Raw genomic sequence first — 19646 nt, 5'->3', positions numbered from 1 at the left:
TAGACAAGAAGCTGTGCATACCTAGGAATTGATACTACACTACTTCCTTCCCAGCCTTTGCTAGGGATAGGTGGGAGAGGAATGACCAACACTTGGAGCAAACTTGTTTCATCCTTCTCTGCTGTATGGGGAAGCCTTCCCTCCTTAGGCTCCCTAAAATGTAACCTGTATTTTCCCATGCTCACAAGAAGTAAGAGATTACTTTCCCCCCTTTCCCTCTACAAAGATTATTTACTCTATGTGTATGAGTTTTGCCTACATGTACATGTGTGCTGCATACATACCTGATGCCTACAAACAGGAGAGGGCTTTGGGTTCTCTGGAACTAGCATTAAGGAAAGTTGTGAGCCACTGTGAGTACTGGGAACCCAACCTGGACTCCTCTGGAAGAGCAGCAAGTGCTCTTAACCACTGAGCTCTCTCCAGCATCACTTTATTTTTATATTATTTATGATTACATTTATCTATTTTGCATGCCCTAGCACATGTATAGGCCAGAGGACAACCTGTGAGAGTCTCTTCTTTCCTCCCATTGCTTGAGTCCTAAGAATTGAACTCAGGTTGCCAGGCTCAGCAACAAGCACCTTCACTGGCTGAACCATTTATTTCCCTCTACTGGCTCAAGTCCACATTATTTCTAAAGGGCTATAAATGACAAGTTTTCTCTTGCTTTGGAGGGACCTGGGAATCATCTACTCCTCAGGTTACTACCTGGCAGTTTCCCTACCATTAAGTTCTGCTAAAGACAGAAAGGAAAACTTCAGGACTATGCAGATGGCCCAATAGGTAAAGGCACCTGCTGCCAAGACTGACAACCAGAGAATTCCATCCCTAGAAAGTACAGGGTGGACGAAGGAAGGAGAGAACAGACTTCTATAAGTTTTTCTCTGACCTCCATATACACATACTGTGGTGCACGCATGCATGCACATACATGTTTAATAAAGGAAGGAAGCTTGGCTTTTGTGGAGAACCTAAAACCAAACCACAAAAACGTGGTAGACAGACAGAGCTGCAAAGGCAACAGCAACTTAGTCTGCTCTCCACTGAACTCATGCTCTTGTGGGAACCCTGGCCTCAGTGAGGAAGCACCAACCAGGAAAAGGTCCTATTCACCTATCAAGTAGCCATGGTATGACAGGGTATATATACCCAACTGTTCCACTGGGCACAGATATGGGGAAGACACATGCATGACCTCAGACCTCTGAGTGATTCTCTGTCCCGTCCTACCAATATGATATATAAGTTTTTCTGTTTGAGGATTCCCCTTGCAAAAATAGAAAACACAAATGATCCTGAACAAAAAGAGGTCAAAGAAGGTAGATGTACAGGAAATAAAACAGAGGAATCTACTATGTCTTAATACAATCTCAAACAGTGTTGTTCTGACATTGGCTGGCTGACCTAGATATGACAGGGTTCTGGCTTTCTCCTGAGGCCTCAGTTTCTCATTTTATAAACCTGGCAAATCTAAGGCTGGGTGGTGGTACACACCTATAATCCCAGCATTCTAGAGGCAGAGCCAGGAAGATCTCTGAGTTGGAGGTTAGTCTCATCTACAGAGCAAGTTCTACAGTCCAAGTTCTACAGAGTGGGCCACACACTACAGAGCCAGGGCCACACACACACACACCTTGTCACAAACAAAATCTGTCAAATAAGAAAGCACAGTGGCAATATGTCTGTAATCCCAATACTCAGGAGGTTAAGACATGAAGACTGTCACAAGTTCAAGGTGCAAAGTCACCTGGTCTACCTAGAGAGTTCCTAGAGTAAGACCCTATCTCAAAAACCAATCAACAATAAAAAGCAAAATTTTAAAAATGATCTAAGAGAGCTATCCTTTCCAGTACTGATGATCTATGTTCCAAGACCAAAATAACCAGAAGTGGGCCTGGCTAAGACTCCTGGGCCATAACACAGCCCTAGCTACTCTCTTCTGAAGCCCATGTAGACACAACAATGTGGCTTCTACTTGGCTCAGAGGCCAGCACCACTGCCATGGCCAGAGGTAGACATTTCTGCTGAGTCAAAGTCAAATGGAGGGAAAGGGAGGGAGGCTCATGTTTCTAGGAGGTTATCTGAGCACAGCAGAGACTGGGTGGGCCACAGGATATCCACCTCTACCCAAGAGATCACTGATGTCCATAAATCTCTAGGAGGAGGTATCAGGGAAAAATGGGTACAAGCAAATTGATACTGATTCGAAAATGTTGTCTGGATGTCAGAGGCAAAACAAAGGACAGAAAACCACCTGTGTAGTAGGACCCTCAACAATGGAAGAATAAATGCTTCTAGCTGGAAGAAGGAAGATCTAGAGTGGTCAAAGAACAGACAAACTAAGAAACTAGGACAGTGCTTCTTTTTTTTCTTTTTCTTTCTTTCTTTCTTTTTTTTTTTTTTTGTTGTTGTTTTTCCGAGACAGGGTTTCTCTGTGTAGCCCTGGCTGTCCTGGAACTCACTCTGTAGACCAGGCTAGCCTTGAACTCAGAAATCCGCCTGCCTCTGCCTCCCAAGTGCTGGGATTAAAGGCGTGTGCCACCACTGCTGGGCTAGGACAGTGGTTCTAATACATGACCCTTTAATACAGTTATGCTACTTCACAACTGTAATCTTGCTGTTATTAATTGTAATGTAAATATCTGTTTTCCGATGGCTTTAGGTAAAAATGATTGTATGACCCCAAAGGGAGGTTGCAAACCACAGGTTAAAAACCACTGAGCTAGGGGATCCTAGGGTCATCCTTTGTACAAACTCTACCACTGTCATTGCCCCTTCAATCATTGGCAGTGACCATCAAATCCAGGGTCCCCTGAATGCTAGACAAGAGCTCCACTACTGAGCTCCACTTTCTGCCCTTCTTTTCAGAGCGTCAACTGACTCTATTTTGTGGCATAATGATCCAAAAATTTCAGGAGGGCCTAAAGTGCACAGCTGGATGTGTAGCACACAGCAGGGTCAGACAAACAACAAAGTGTAATGTATGTGTGCACCCCACTCAATTCCAGCTCTCAGTTACATGCTCCCTCTCTTAGTCAATACATGGGAAAAAGTTAATGCTTGCAGGTCTTTGTAGAAAGAGTGAGGTGATGGCCATCTGTCCCTGTATAAGCTAGGCTAGAAACAGGGGGACAGCGGAAAGCCTGGGGACAAAGTCCCCTTGCCCAGCACGCATTATGTACTCTGCACCAGGGAAACCTCTAGAGGAGGCCTAGAGACCAGGGGCCATGTACTTCAGGGGAGAGCCCATAGGACTTGAGGTTTTACAGAGAAAAGCTGAGGGCAGCCCAGTCAGGGGAAATGTGTAGCCATAGTGCTGATAAGGAAAGGCCTTAAACCTGCTGTGGTCAGCTCTTCCTGTATGCTTGGGCCCCTTACTGGAAGGCCCCAATGGGGGTGGGGTGGGGGGCAGGCGGTAGATAGATACACGCATACAAAAACTGCTCTTGATGTGGGTTGCTATTCACACCAGGTGCTCAATAGCTCCAACCTGCCTCAGTGAACATCTGAGCCCAGATGGCCAACAACAATCTTGCTACTTCTAACATCCATCCTGAGGTTAATATGGACCCCAGAAACTAATAGGTCCTCACCTTTTCATTCCCTGCTTTCCTTTTATCTCTAAGATACTCCAAACCCAGGTCTTTCTCTAGTAAATATCCCAGGGAGAACATGGTTTCAACCTAGATGGGTAGAAGGGTTGGGATTTTTCTCCAAAATAACAGAAATCATTACCTGAATAGCTTCTGCTTGGTAGAAGGGCCCTTCGTCCCACCCATTCTACAAATATTTCTAGCTCTGAGAAACAACTGAGACGAGCAGCAAGGCTTTAGTAGTGCTACTGTTCCATGATGACCTACTATGTATCAAACATTAAAGGGATTTACTAAAGTAAATCAAACCATAACAAAACATCAAAACTATCACAACAGTGGAGTCCTTTAACCCATTCTTCATCTAATGAAAGAGGGTCCAGAAGAAAGAGTCACTTGCTCAGGAGTGGTACCTGAACCAACCAGCTTATAATAAACATGCAGTCACCCAGAATCCAAGAACAGACCTTGAAAGAAATGATGGTGCTCCCTGCAGGGAGCACCATCATTTCATGGATAGGGAAACAGCCTAAGATCCACATAACAGTTCTAAGCTGGGACTAGAACTAAAAGCCACATCTTCTGATTCCCAGTTCAAAGATGTCAGGGAACAATTTTCCTTCGAAGACAGAAGAACCACTAGTGTGGGAGGAGAACAGGCCACACTCTAGTCTCCCTTCATGTCAGTATGGGATTTCACAACTATTTGTTTGGTCAAAGATTCATAGCCACAAGGGATTCAAAGATCTAGCTCAGGCTTCCCAGACAGTATCAAGAAATTACTAATTCTGGGCTGGCATAGCAGCATATGCCTTTAACCTCAGCAATTGGGAGGCAGAGGCAAGTGATCTCTGAGAATTTGAGGCTAGCCTGGTTTACACAGAAAGTTCCAGAACAGCCAGGACTAACAGAGTCTCAAATTTTTTTTTTACCAATTCTTAGCTGTGCATAGTGACTTGCACCTGTAATTTCAGCTTTTAAGAGGCTGAAGAAGGATTATTCCAAGTTCCAGGCTAGCCTGGGCTAGAGAATGAGAGACTCTGTCTCAGAAAAGAAAAAAAAATTGCTAGGTATGACAACAGTACTTTGCTTACATTAAAATTAAAGCAAGAGAAAATGATACAGATGTATCGGTTAAAGAAACATAGAGAAATATTTATGAATGAAATAATAATACAGTGTAGTTCCTAAAGTAAGGCTATCCATGCGTTGATCAGTTTGTGAAGCTACATCATGAAATCTGAAAGGGCTTATTATTTTCACTACTTTTGTGCAAGTTAAAAGACAAAACTCTAATACAGAAATTTGTAAAGATCTAGATATTTTGTTTTAGACAAGACAAATATAGCCTTGGCTGCCATGGAACCTGCAATGTAGACCAGGCTGTCCTTGAACTCAAAGAGATCCAACCTGCTTTTACTTCCTGAATGTGGAACTAAAGGTATGCTTCACCATGTCCAATTTCACACGCACAAGTATAAACACAGGCACTAAATAGACACCATCCCCAATATACCACACCAGAGAAATCTCTGGGTACAAACTCATACATACCAAACTGACATTATGATACAGTTAACCCACATACAAAATCCTGACTCTACATACTTTTGTATAACCCTGGACAAGTCACTCCTCATTTCTGAGACATTTTTCAGTCCCACGTTTACCTAGACTTGGGGATAATAAAACAGTTTCCAAACTGGGTGGTGGTAGAGCACACGTTTAATTCCGACACAAGCAGGCAGATCTCTGAGTTCAAAACCAGCCTGGTCTACAGAACAAATTCCAGGACAGCCAGGGAGGGCTACACAGAGAAACACTGAGTTGAAAAACAAAACAAAAAAGAAAAACTAAGTAACCAACCAACTAGCTACCTAAGTGACTGAATAACTAAGTGGGTGTCCTGGAGTCTTGACAGAGTATTATGTCAATAGTGATGATGCCCCTTTATCATTACTATTGCTGTTATCATTACTCACTTAACACAATCCAAGACCAGAGGCCAAATGTTAACATGAACCCCGTGCCTGTTTATCCTAAAATATCAAGCAGTTACCTCTGCCTCAATCCTGTCTCAAGGACTACTACTGACTACTAGGCCACAGCTCAGAAGCCTTAAGCCCCTCAGCTCTCAGAACTGAGGCAGAGACTCACCTACAGCCCGGAATAGACAGGCACCGTCCTCCTTCATCTGCTTGATGATGAAGCCTTTCTTGTCCCGCAAGGCCTTTTCAAACCAGTGTTCCTGCTGGAGGAAGGAGTGGGAAGATCAGCAACAGGGAAGCCCATATCCTTCAGGGTCTTACCTTCAAGTTCCTGAGAGGACCAGATGATTGGCCAAAAGGACACTGGGAAACTCACAGCCCACAGGAGCCAGGAACCTAGATCTTATAAGTGCCTAGATGGAAGTTTCACCCTGGAAAAATGCTGAAGACAGTAACTAACTAGAACCCAGATCTTAAGCCTATAAACACGGGAAATTCTAAGATATATTGTGTAAGGAAGAAAATGAGCCAAGTATGATCACATGTGTCCAAACACACTTATATATACATACTTAAACAAGTCTCTACATATGTATACAAACATATATATTTGAGAGGAAGGGGGCACGCACAAAATTGAAAAAAAAAAGTGGACAGTAAAATATAATCCCTAGAGGCTGCAGAGATAGCTCAGCAGTTAAGAGCACTGACTGCTCTTCCAGAAGTCCTGAGTTCAATTCCCAGCAACCACATGGTGGCTCATAACCATCTGTAATGGGATCCGATGCCCTCTTCTAATATGTCTGAAGACAGAGGTAAATAAATAAGACAAGATAAATAAAATCTTTTATCCCTAATTATTAATGTTATAGATGATTTTATTAGCCTTTCCCAATAAAGATATACAATTCACTATCCAAAATTCCAAATCTCTAAATGCTTTGAACATCAAAAGACTTGAAAAAATACAAAAAATTCAAAGTCTTCATCTAATTCATGTCCCATCATGACCTGAATAGAATATAGCAAATATCTACTTAAGAGTGAAGGCTCAAACATTTTTACGCAGAAACATTTAGGTACTTGATCATGAAGTGCTGCCTCACCTCTGTTAAAGTATTGTATAATACAAAGTATAAACACCAGGAAACTTTGAAATTCTAAATAGTTTCTAAATTTCAAATCACATTTTATTTCAAACTGTTTGGTTAATGAACATATACAAATTCATACTTCTAGCTTAAAATAATAATAATAATAATAATAATAATAATAATAATGACCTTGACAGCTTAAAACATTTCCATTTCTAAACGAAGCAGAAGCAGATCTTTCTCAGGCCCCTCACGCCCTCTGCTGGCTGCCAGAAGCAGACAGCTTGACCTAGCAACACAGCTACACTACAAAATAGGAAGCCTGTTCCTAGGGGACATTAACCACCTAGGAACTTACAGGCTTCCTGCTAAAGATGACCACAAAGGGCCATTTTTGTACCCCACTACAGAAAATGGGTAGAATTCATCTCCTCGAAAAAACAGAGTAGGCACAGTGTCTGGAGGTCTAAATCCCTGGTTTTCAACCCAGGCAGCTCCAGTGTTTCCTGGTTGTAGGGAAGCTGCCTAAACTCATACCAGTTACAAAAATGAGAAGCATTTGGTCTACTCGACACATCTGCCAAGAGCACAGGAGCTTTGTCAGGACCTAACAAGACTCTGTAATAGCATATACTGGTGAGGTGGTCACGAAACATAAAAGAGGAAAAGACCAAAATAAAGAGATGAACAAGCTAGGCATGGTGGGGGCAAGCCTTTAATTCCAGCATCCAGGAGGCAGAGATGAGGCCAGTCCCCTGCCCCCCCCCAAAGAGATGATATACAATGGAGATACTCTCAGAAAGTCCTAGGCAAGTATCTAGACAGAGGATGAAGATGGACAAGGAAAAAACTTGCTGGCCCCACCCTCTGGGCCCACAACACCAGGAAGGTGTAGCATCATTTGCAGAGATGACAAATACACCTGTAAGCCTTTAATGTGCTTCCCTGGGTAGCACAAACCCAACTGTTTGTGCACAACCTTCCAGTAGCCCAGGTGCTCGTCCTGCCCTGGAGGCTGTGCACTAGCACACTAACTAGTTACTCTTAAGTTCATCCATGCCCACATTGTAAGTCATCTCCCAGAATCACAAGGCCTAGCCCATCAAGGGGTGTCCAGAAGAGAAACTTTTAATCATAACCCCCCACCTTAAAAAAGGGAGTTGAAAGAGGGAGAACAGCATTCTCCCAGGTATAGAAGGAAGATAGAAGAAGGGATAGGAAGAGAAAAAAGGGGGCTCCTAATCATTTCACAAAATTTGCATCATCCTGGGATAAACAATGAAGACAGAAAAATGAATCAGACTTGGTCTCCTGTGATACATACACTTAAGGGGAGAGGTAAAGAAAGACACAGTAATGACGTACAGTTTGAGTGGGGCCACAAAACAGATGAATGTTCCCTGACTTTTGTGAAACAGGAAGAGACCTTACCCTGACATTGAGGCTGGCACTTGAGCAAAGAATCAAGACTTGCTGGATAAGTGGATGAGAAATAAAGTCATCTCTGCCACCAAGCACCAGAGATGCTTAAAGCCTGGCAATGTATACAGGAGAGCAAATGTTGGGAGCCAAACCCAGGAAACTACCTATTGTCTTAAGAGAACCTAGGAAGTTACCTGCTGTTTTAGAAACCCTAGTCAGGACAAGGTTAAGAAAGGACGTTCACGGGTCTCAGGTCCCAGGAACTTAAAGAACGTCTGGCATTTCCTGGAAGCTGGTTACAACAATGAGATAGTCTAGGGCAATAAGGATGACAGTGGGATGGTCTAGGGCAATAAGGATATGACAGTGGGATGGTCTAGGGCAATAAGCATTCAATAGTGGGATAGCCCTAAGGAATGACCCTCACCCAAACTTCCCGGTTTGCTGTGTCTTTATAACCTACACCCAAAATTAAAGTTTCAGAGCTTGATCAGAACCCCAGACTTGCTCTCGTTCCTTGTGTCTCTTGTCCCTTCATTCTTTCATCCCCTTCCCTAAGGTCTCGTCAAATCCCCTCGGGCCGGGGCAAGCAAAGACACAAGCAAAACTAGGCAGCTAAGCAGGGTAAAGCTAGAAAGGATGAACTCATAGTAGCTGAGTACTTTGTCCTATGCCAGGTGCCAGATACAAAAGTGACCTCATTTCATTGTCTTCACTGCAACCCAAGTGGCAGGAAGCATTACCCACATTTTAAAAAGGCAGAAAGGAGCTGCAGTCTGGGTAGTAGCAAAGCCTGGTAGTAGAGATGTAGCACATGATGTACCACGAACAGTGACACATACCTGGTAGCAAGTCCTAGAGAACTTCTGATGTGCCTAAAAATAAAGGAAGTCTGACTTGACAGACCTTTTGCACAAGTAGGGTGTGGGTCCTATGGTAACTGTGTGGCATCTAGGCCTGCATCTAGAGGATGGATCACTAAGCATTCAATGGCCTTGGTATCCCAGTTTGAAAACGTAGGACTCTAGCTTTCTCCCTCTCTCACTTTGGGAAGAAAATGTTTAGGAAGTGCTGGAGTACTGGAGAATAGTTCAACAATTTGTAGATTTATTCTGTATTGGTCTCTTGACTCAAAAAGATCAAGTCTCAGCCCTGAACTTTACATGTTCAATGTAACTGCCTGTTCTGCCTCACGTTCAGACCAACCCTGGAGCAGAGTCTCTCTCTCTCTCCCCCCCCCAATCTCTAAGCCTTATCAAAAGGACTGGACAAAGCTCTCTGACACCGTAGTATCAAATCCCAGAAGCTAAGACAGGACCCTGTTTAAAACTTAGTTTAAAAGCCTAAAAGCCAGCAGCGCACGCCTTTAATCCCAGCACTTGGGAGGCAGAGGCAGGTAGATTTCTGAGTTCAAGGCTAGCCTGGTCTACAGAGTGAGTTCTAGGACAGCCAGGGCTACACAGAGAAACCCTGTCTCAAAAAACCAAAAAAAAAACAAAAAACAAAAAACAAAAAAAACAAAAACAACAACAACAAAAAACAAACCTAACAGCCTACGAGAAGTTAGAACAGACTATGGAACCACTGATTGAGGTTTCAATGCAGTTCTACCAAATAAAAGCTAAGTGATGAACTGCTTGGAACCATAGTATTCCAACCTGTGAAATGGGAATATACACTTCCTAGTAACTGGGATACTAGGCAGTAGTTTGGCCAGTAGAGTAAAGGGGAGGGGGTAAGACAAGGTGTATGCATCACTGGCTGTCTTTGAACTCACTATATAGACCAGGCTGGCCTCAAACTTATAGAGATCTACCTATCTATAGAGTGCTGGGATTAAAGGAGTACCACCTGTTTGCAACTGTTTTTCCAAAGTGCTATCAAGCTAGCTACTTCAGGTAGGTGGCAAACATGGGAAGAGCAGTGTATATACCTAACCCTGCAGTAGGACATCTCTTAATGAGTTCCCATCCCCTCCCTGATCTGGATTAAGCTGAATGATGTCCACCTGAAAATATGAGACCTAATGCCTAGAACCTGTACATGTTTTAAAAAAGGAGTGTGCAGACGCGACTGAGACTCTTCAGATAGGGAAGTCATACTGGAACACTGAGTGGGGCCTAAATGCACTCTCAGGTGGACATTAATTTATTTTCAACTTGACTAGACTTGGAACCACTTAAGAGACAACTCTAGATGTGTCCTTCAGGTAGTTTCCAGATAAGTCTAACTTATCACCTGAATGTGGATGACAGCATTGTATAGGTTGGAATCTCAGGCTGAATAAAAAGGGGAAAAGGAAAAAAGAAGTTAAGCATCTTCACTTTTTCCCTGATGCAACATGATGGCTGTCTTACATTCCCACTGCCATGCCTTGCCCACTGTGATGGGACTGTATCCCCCAAATAAATCTCTCAAGTTGCTTTTGTCAGGTATTCTGTTATAGCAACAAGAGAAAAGAGATAAAGTTAGGACCCAGAAGTGGGGTCATTGCTGTGAATACCCGATCACACAATTTGTAGGCATTTGGAGGTGGTTGCAAGAAGAATCTGAAAAGGTTTAGTTCTCTGGGCTAGAGAAGACCTAGAGTGTGCAAGTAGAGCTTAACAGTTTATTCTAGTAAAAATGTGGAATAACAACATAGACAGAAATGTGAACAATAAAGTCCTGTAAAGAGATCTCAGCTACATATAAGGAATAGAGGCCATTTGTTTTATATTCTGGCAAAATAATCTGGCTCATTATGTGCACGTGATCATTTGAGCGAGGCTAAATTGAAAAATAACGGACTAAGTTGCTTGTAGAAAATTCAAAGTCAGCATAACCGCTAGGCTTTAGAGTTAATAGTTATTACTGTGGTTATTACTTATTGTATTAATCCACTGAGGGCATGCAAACCATACATGATGTAGAAAATGTACAGTTTGGTAAGGAAAAAAGGATAAATCAGGTTTCAGGGTTTTTTTTAGGTTTTTCGAGACACGGTTTCTCTGTATAGTCCTGGCTGTCCTGGAACTCACTCTGTAGACCTGGCTCAGAAATCCACCTGTCTCTGCCTCCCAAGTGCTGGGATTAATGGCGTGCGCCACCACTGCCCGGCCAGGTTTAAGTTTTAAGTGGGTATTGTGGTTATGTTTATAGTCTTAACATTTGGGAGGTAGAGACAAGAGGATTAGGAATTCAAGGTCAGCCTGAGTTACATAACCTAGTTTGAGGCCACAATGAACTTCATGAGACCCCAAATCAAAAAAATAAAGTTATGGATAGAAAAATGAAGTTTCGGCTGGTGAGATGGCTCAGTGGTTAAGAGCACTGACTGCTCTTCCAGAGGTCATGAGTTCAAATCCCAGTAACCACATGGTGGCTCACAACCATCTGCAATGAGATCTGATGCCCTCTTGTGGGGTGTCTGAAGACAGCTACAGTGTACTTATAATAAATAAATAAATAAAAAAAATGAAGTTTCACGAAGAAAGGAGCTTGACCAACTTAAAGTTGAAGGTAGTTTGGTTTGGACAAAGTGGCTACAAGTGTAATGAAATTTGCACAATTAAGAAAAACCCTCTAGGCCAGCCTGGTCTACAGAGTGATTTCCAGGACAGCCAGGGCTATACAGAGAAACCCTGTCTCAAAAAACCAAAACAACAACAACAACAAAAAAGAAAGAAAGAAAAACCCTAAACTCTATATTGTATATATATTGCATTGGGGACAAGACCCTACCTACCCAGGAAAGGCTCCAAGCTATAAAACTGGAAACTCAACTGAAGAACATAATGCCTAAAAAACAGAACCTCTAGTTCTGTTCTAGTTCTAGTGCAGGAAACACTCTAGAAGAGAAAGGCCACAGTGCCTGTGCTCCAAGGGGACTAGGTAGGTTCCATCTTGAGCTGGTAGCATTTAACTTGACATTATCCACATCATGTGGGTTCTCAGACATTCAGAATTCAACAAGGTGATCAGACAGCCTTGTACCAAGGTAATTCGTAGCAGGGTTAAATTGCCTGCAGTAAGACCCTAAGAGACCACTTTATGAAGCTATGAAGGTGATGCTTTTTGCAAAGGTAACCTCAAGGGTATTGGAGATGCCAGAACCATCTGCCAAGAAAAGCTTTAGGCCAGTGGTTCTCAATCTTCCTAATGCTGTGACCCTTTAATACAGCTCCTCAGGTTGTGATGACTCTTGTCAACCATAAGACTATTTTCAGTGTTATTTCCTAACTGTAATTTTGCTACTGTTATGTATCATCATGTAAATACCTGTGTTTTCTGATGTGATCCTGGGAAAGGGTTTGGCGCGCAGGCTGAGTCTCTTTTTTAGGGGCCGAGTGAAGCTGACTTAAGATAGACTACACATGCTCAAAGCACCAGAGCCACCCAAGCTTATTGGAACGCGGGTAATGCCAGAAAAAGTCCAGGTGTGGGGCATGAACTGCAGAGCATAGTGTTTTCCCTGGTGGGTTTCAGTCTTGCTTTCATCTAATCTCTCTTTGCTAATATCCTCATTCCTCTCTTCTGGAATGGGAATGTTTGCTCAGTGTCACTATATATTAGATAATGTAACTTGTCTTATTTGTTAATTTTACAGAAGCTCACAATTAAGTCTTACTATGCAACCTTGGCTGGCCTAGAACTACTTAGATCTACCTACGTCTACCTCCCAGGTGCTGGTATTAATGGTCTACACCACCTCACCAGGCCTTGAACTTAAGATTTTTGAACAATGTTAAACTGCTAAGAATTTGGCTACTCTTACGATGAACTAAATGTGTTATCTACCTTGAGATTGCTATCAGACGCAGAGGACCAGGAGTAAAATATCGATATTTAAAGGTAACATAAGTTTGGGTGGAAAGTTGGGAATGGGTAGACTTGTGATGGTTAACCCTCAGTATCAACTCAAATGGATTTGAAATTACCTAGGAAACATACATCTTGGTGTGCCTCTTAGGGAATTTCAAGAGCATTAGCTGAGGAGCGAAGGTCCACTCTAAACATGACACCACCCCATGGGCTTCAGTTCCTCTGCTTAAGGAGAAAAGGAGAACGTGTATCAGCATTCATCTCTCTGCTTCCTGACTGCAGACCTGACCAGCTGCCTTACCCTCCTGCCACCAGACTTTCCCCCTCAAATTGTAAGTAACAATAAACTCTTCTCTTCCTGAAGCTGCTTTTGTCACAAGAAAAGTAACCGTACTTTTCTTGTACAGAGTGAGAAGAGGGAGAAGATTTAATACAAAAAGGAAACCATACACATACACATAGAGAAAGCAGCAGAGATTGGAGTGATGTGGCCACCAGAAACTGAAAAAGTCTAGATTCTTTCCCAGCCCTGCTGGAGGATGTTCAGTAACACCTTGATTTTGGCCAAGTGAAACCCATTTTGAACTTTTGACCACCAAAACTGAAACAGAATTTATCTGTTGTTTTAAGCTAAACAGTCCATGGTTATTTGTCACAACAACCACAGGAAATTAATATATCCCCCGTATAGGACTCCTTTGGTATGTGAGCTCTAGGGCTTTGTGGCTGTGAGACTATACACAGCAAGGCTTCCATTCTGTGTGATCCACCTCCCTAGAGAGGGTTAGAATTAAAAGGCAGTAGGGGCCTGGAATCCTCCCTCTCAGCCTGGGAAGTTGCTGACCCAGCCTGTGGGTAAAAGAGCTGCCAATAAAGGGGGAAGGGTACAGGGAAGGATGGCAACAACATTGGACAGATGTCTTCTCAGATCCCGTGGCCAAGAGGTGTTTAGTATTCTAGGCCTCACAGCTCTGTCCCAGCAAGCCTGGAGCCAACACCACCCCCTCACCCAAAACACCCAGGAACACTGGCTCTGCTCCAGGGGTAATAAACACAGGCAATCCATCCAATGAGAAACACAGACATACTGCTTCTCTAAGGACCCACACAAGCATACCACAATAGAAGGAAGAGAAGCAAGACCACCTCCCCCCCAAAAAAACTCTTTCTGGGCCACCAGAGGATTAAATCCTCCAAGATCCTATTATTTGGTGATAAAAACAAATAAGGTACAGATAAATGCTATACCATAGTGTGCTCTGAACACATACTATCCAAAAGAGACAAAGTTACAAAGGACTACCTTATTGTAGGATTCTACCTGTTTCAGAATAGTTCAATCCAGACAAATTAGTAGGTTGCTGGGAGCTGGAAAGAGATGAAGGAATGGGGGGGGGGCTGTTAAAAACTATAAAGGGTTCTTTCTATAATATTAAAAACATTATAAAACTGATGACTGAAGTTCAATTCTATGGATAGCTTGAAAGCCACTGAATTGTACACTTTTTATTTTGGTTATTTTAGACAGGGTCTCAACACCATAGCTCAGGCTGGCCTCAAACTTTTGGCAATCCTTTTGCCTCAATCCCCCAAATGATGGGATTATACTCATGAGCCATCACACCAGAAAATTGTGCACCTGAGTTTCATCACAATAAACAAACACAAAACCACCAAAGAACTTATAACATCTCCCAAGAAGGGCAACACTTGCTGAAACATCACAGCATATCTTCTAAAAGAGAACATTCTAGATGGGCAGTGGTGGTGCAGGCCTTTAATCCCAGCACTCAGGAGGAAGAGACAGGCAGTTCTCTGAATTCAAAGGCCAGCCTAGTCTACAGAGTAAGTTCCAGGACCATTACATAGAGAAACCCTGAGCTATCCCCAGAGCCAAGGGGTCCCACATAAAATTCCGTAAAAGGTAAAAAGAATGTAAAACAGAAAATTAAAGATGAAATTACACCTTTCTTCAGGGCAATGAGTCCAACCACTTTCCTCACCACTACCCATTTAATAGGTAGAAAAACCAAAACCCAAGCAGTGTGTGGTATGGTGGTACAAGACTTTAACCCTGGAACTCAACAGTCAGAGGGCAGGTCATATCTCTGAGTTCCAGGGCAGTCAGAGCTAGAGAAACCGTCTTGAGAAACAAACAAACCAACCCCCAAACAAAAGACCTGGAAAAGGGAACTGCCCAAAGACCACACAAAAGTTTAGTACAGAAAAAGGACTCAAATTCATGTTGCCAGGACAGGGATCATATGCTGCTTCCTTACCAGCCAACCACCCAATTCCAGATGGGCAAGCTTCTAGATGCCAAGAGATGGGTACTATGGATGGACAAAGCCTCGAGAAGAAAAGATTGTCCTGGGGCAAATTACTCATCCTGAGCAAGAACTAGCCAAGGTGGACAAGGCTAGATGTTTACCCTCTATTAACCATCATGAATTTTTGACCAAAATGAGAGTTCTACAATCATAAAACAGTTCAACAGTTAACACTGGAGTTTGAACTCCAGCCTGCCAAGCTCCAAATCCCAAATTCTTTCCACATGTAACTGTGGAACTTGACAGCTGGCTACAACACTGCCACACATCATCCTTAAGCCTTATACCAAAAAGGCTTTGACCTGCCCATCAAACCTCTATGTCTGGAAAAGAAGCAAGGTGGAAAGAGAAGGAACCTAGCTCCTCTTCAAAAGATACCCACTATTCACTATCAAGTTCAGGAATAGGGGGCTTTGAAATCCCTTAAACCCAAAGCTGACAACACATCAGGGCATTAGCAAGAGTAAAAGAAAGTCAGGTGCAGAGAACAGAAGCTGTACTGGTTCACACTGTAAAACGTGATGGACTGAGAGGTCACAGACACACTGACCGTACTGCTAAACCTACACCTTCCACTATCTCAGCACGTTTGCCCCTTTCTCCAAGATCTCTATGAGTTCTCCCGACTTAGGATGCTCATTGTTTTCAGTGGCTAAGCTCTCAGTAAGGTGGCCACTGCCTGAAAAAAGGAACATTGTGACATCATTTCCCCAGGACTCCAACCCAAGATACCCGGAGAATCCTAGAGGAAACAGTACATATTCATAGAACTGGAACCAGATTTACCATTCAAACTAATCATCTACTCATCATCCCGTCAGTACTGAAAGAGCCTCTAGGCCATAAACATCTACAACAGCTGTGGACCAAGATTGGAGTAGCAGGACCAATATTCCTTCTTCTCATCCTCAAAAGACTCAAAGTTGGGCCAGGTAAGGCAGGAAGACTGGGAGTAGCTCCTTCTTCCCTTTGTGTCCACAGTAGAACAGAAGGCCTCTCCCCTGTCAGAGGGAAGAGCAGGTTTCATCAGATCTTATTTCCAAGTTCTTATGAAGATAAATACAAGGGCGGAACTGCAAAGGGTTTAATAATGTGGCCTTCTGCATCTATGCCAACAACATACCTTCTCTTTCCCTCGGATAAAGGATGCATATCTCTGTAAGGAGTAAAGAGACTTTACAAGAACCAGGGATTCATAACGCCTGAACCTAGTCAGGCAGTGGTTGTGTGCACACCTGTAATCCCAGCACTTGGGTGGCAGAGTTCAAGGCCAGCCTAGTCTACAGAATGAGTTCCAGGAAAACCAAGGATACACAGAGAAACCCTGTCTTGAAGAAAAAACAAACAAACAAAAACAAAAATAACTCTTGGACCTGACATCTCTGAGTCCAGATGATTTGTTCTGCCAGAAATGACAGGAAAAGAACAAGAATGGTGATGTGAGACCACACTCTGACCCCTGTAAAACAGAAATTTTTTCAGACAAAAAGAAATGGAACGTAAGAGAACTTTCCAGAAGTGGGAAGCAACAATGGAAATAGGGTCAGAACCTCTACCAGTTCAAGGGATGCCTCAGGCTTCTGGTCCCAGGACCTGACAGCCTTCCTTCTTGGCTCTGACCTGAGGGTAAGAAATAACCAGAACACCCAGGTCCTCTGTCCAAAGAAGGAAGCCTCTGTCCAAAGAAGGAAGCCTCTGGCCATATTGAAGATGACCTCATGTCCTCTCCCTGGTGAGAAAGAATCACCTGGTGTGGTGGGAGGAGAGCTGCATTCCTAAGCAAGGACTCAGGCCTCAGTCCCCAAGGCAAAAGAATCTCTTGTCCCTGAGGAAGATGGAAAGAGGCCTAAACTAATTCCCTTCCCATGTCTCCGAGGTTCAAGTAAACTCCAAAGAGACTTATGTTCCTAAAAGCCTCCAATGAAGAGGGTACTTTTGTCTTAGGTAACAGCCCCAAAAGATTTAAGCCTCAGATCCTAAGGTGTAGAACAATCCCTCAAACGACTGCTGTGATGTTGAGACTAAGACCCCATTCTTCGGGAAACCTATAATCGTGCCCCCTCAGTCCCGGTGGGAAATGTCATCCTGTGTCTGAAGAGAACCTCAAGTTCCATGAGGAGGAACTTTAGGCACTACCTCTAAGAACAATCTTTAGTGGCACATATGGAGTTCCTGTTCCTAAGGAAAGCCTTATATGTCCTCCACAGAACAGAGTCTCAGGCCCTTGAAGGCAGATTTAGAGGGAGACCTCTGACATCGCCTCTGGGTCTCCCAATTGCTCAAGTCCTGAGGCTGGAGTTTCTGAGGCAGGGATTGGACAGGACCCATAGTTTTCAGGCCAGACTCTGGATCTCATCTGCAAAGTCAATAGGTGAGAGTTCTCCACAAGAGATGGAACTCTTCCTGAGAGAGACTCTCAAGTTTTTTTTCCAAGGAACTTAATCTGGGTTTAGTGACTTGAGAGTTCTTTTCCTGTGAGATTAACAGCTCAGCCCCTTGGGTAGCAGAGAAATCCAGACCCACAGAAAGGGAAAACCCGAGATGTTGAATCCCTGAAGTAAATTTCAATAGGTAAGACATTTATCCTTAGGGGAATATATGACCCCACCCCACCCCCACAAGAGCAGAGACACCAGCCTGTGACTGAAAGTGTGTCCTGAAGAAGTCCTCTTGCCTGGAACATCTGTAATTAAACCCAGCCCATAAGCAAAGAGGTCTTTACTTCAACTGTGATCCAGTTTTGCTTCTAGGTACTCTTTTTGGCCTTTGTCCCTAAGCCGTAGAAAATTTTATCTCCCAGAAAGAAGTTTCACAACACTGAAGGGATGCTTTGGAAATCACTATCTAAAAGATGTGTTGGTATACTCTAAACCTTCAATTCTACAAGGAAGTCTAGGTCCCCAAATACAGGCTTAGGACTCCTGAGGAGGCTGCAGACATGGCTGATGAACAGACCTATCAACTCTGGAAAAGAAGAGGCAAGTCCTTCCTACGTGAAGGGCTTAGGTTTCTTGGGTATGCTTAGACCATATCTCTGAGAACACTATGTTATTTGAGTTCTTTGGAGAGGGAATCTCAGACTTGTCCTAAAGGAAAGAGTCACTTTACTGAAGTCCCTTAGAGAGGCCTGAGATCTTCCTCAAGGAAGGGCTCCAACCTACCTGTGACTCCTGGGGAATTCTCAATGTCAATCACTTAGATAAGATCTCAGGACCAAGACTGACAAATGTGGGCTGCAAAAGAGCTCCCAACGCCAATCTTAAAGTACCTTAGCTTACTTACTTAGAGCCCCTAACACCAAGCCCTCGGGGGAAATGAGAATTCCATCATGTCTCCACCACCAGAAAAGAATGTCAAGCCCAGCAACAAGACCTGGGTTTCTTGGACCAATCTCAAACAACATTTCCTTGGATTCCTTCCTTCTCAGTCTGGTAGATTCACTTGCTGTTTCTGCCAAACGGCCCTCACCTTCCAGCCCTTACCTGTTCGACAGTAGCGGGATCCATGGCCTCGATTCGTGCTGCAGCAGCTTCATATTCGTCTTCACTGTTGTAGCCTGCTCCGACCTCTTCACGTTCCGGACTGGCCCCGCCAACTGCGCCAACGCCGGGAGCTTGACGCCGCCGCTTGCTGTGCCCGGGCCCCGAGCAGCAGCCGCCCACGCCCACGGCACCACCCACGCCCACCACCACCCCTGCCGCGCCCACCCCCGCAGTTGTCGCACCAAGAGCGTCACCAGGACCGCCGCCGGGGCCACCAGGGCCCCCACAAGGAGGTGGAGAAGCCTGCTGTGGCCGAGGGCCTGCAACTGCGCCAGGCGGCACGGCTAGTGCCCAACGATGAAGAGCACCAGGCGGCCCCGGTAGCGGGCCCTGAGGTGGTGGTGAAGCCCGAGGACGGGCCCCCACGACGCCGGAGTCACGATCGCGTTCTCCTCCGCTCACGCCCGTGCCGCCGCCGCCCACGCCTACACCCCCACCGCGCCGAGGCGCTGGGGGCAGCGGCCCGGGCGGCGGCGGTTCGTTGGCCGGGTCGGCGTCGGGAGGTGGCGGCTTCTTTTTGGGGAGAATAGTCATGGCGGCACCGCCAAGTACCCCACAGCAAACCAGACGCGGAGAACGCCGGGAGAGAACCCGGATGAGGGGGCTACTGTTGTGCGCGAGGCACGATGGGAACAGCAAGGCCAGGATAAAGAGATCAGTACACCGGTTCGAGAACCGCAGGCTGTACGCAGGTCACGCCCAGAGGAGATCCCGGATGTGAAGTCCAATGGGATGGTACAAAGACGGATTGGTCGAAGCCTTTTCTCCCTCCAAGTCCAGCCAAGCTTACTGCTACCTTGTTCCGGGATTCGGCTTCAGAGGAAACACAACCAAAACAAGTACCTCTTCGCCCCGCCCTCCCGCAGGTTCT

General features: G+C 44.4%; 1 protein-coding gene across 3 annotated transcripts in view; it reads right to left on the bottom strand.

The window, feature by feature from the left end:
* Positions 1 to 19646, bottom strand: part of Otud5 (OTU deubiquitinase 5) — a 31814-nt gene extending 12168 nt beyond the window's left edge. The window contains exons 1-3 of one of the 3 annotated variants that reach the window (XM_028770791.1): positions 18958 to 19638; positions 18716 to 18828; positions 5754 to 5847 (exon numbers count right to left, since the gene is read on the bottom strand). In XM_028770791.1, the coding sequence (XP_028626624.1) occupies positions 5754 to 5847; positions 18716 to 18828; positions 18958 to 19309 (559 nt within the window). In that variant the 5' untranslated portion in view covers positions 19310 to 19638. Of the gene's footprint in view, positions 1 to 5753; positions 5848 to 18715 lie in introns of all 3 variants that reach the window. The other 2 variants (XM_028770789.1, XM_028770790.1) reach the window with 2 other exon arrangements.

The sequence above is a fragment of the Grammomys surdaster genome, unplaced genomic scaffold (genome assembly GCF_004785775.1).
Source record: "Grammomys surdaster isolate TR1022 unplaced genomic scaffold, NIH_TR_1.0 204, whole genome shotgun sequence".
NCBI lineage: Eukaryota > Metazoa > Chordata > Mammalia > Rodentia > Muridae > Grammomys > Grammomys surdaster.
This window is presented reverse-complemented; position numbering and strand designations above follow the sequence as displayed.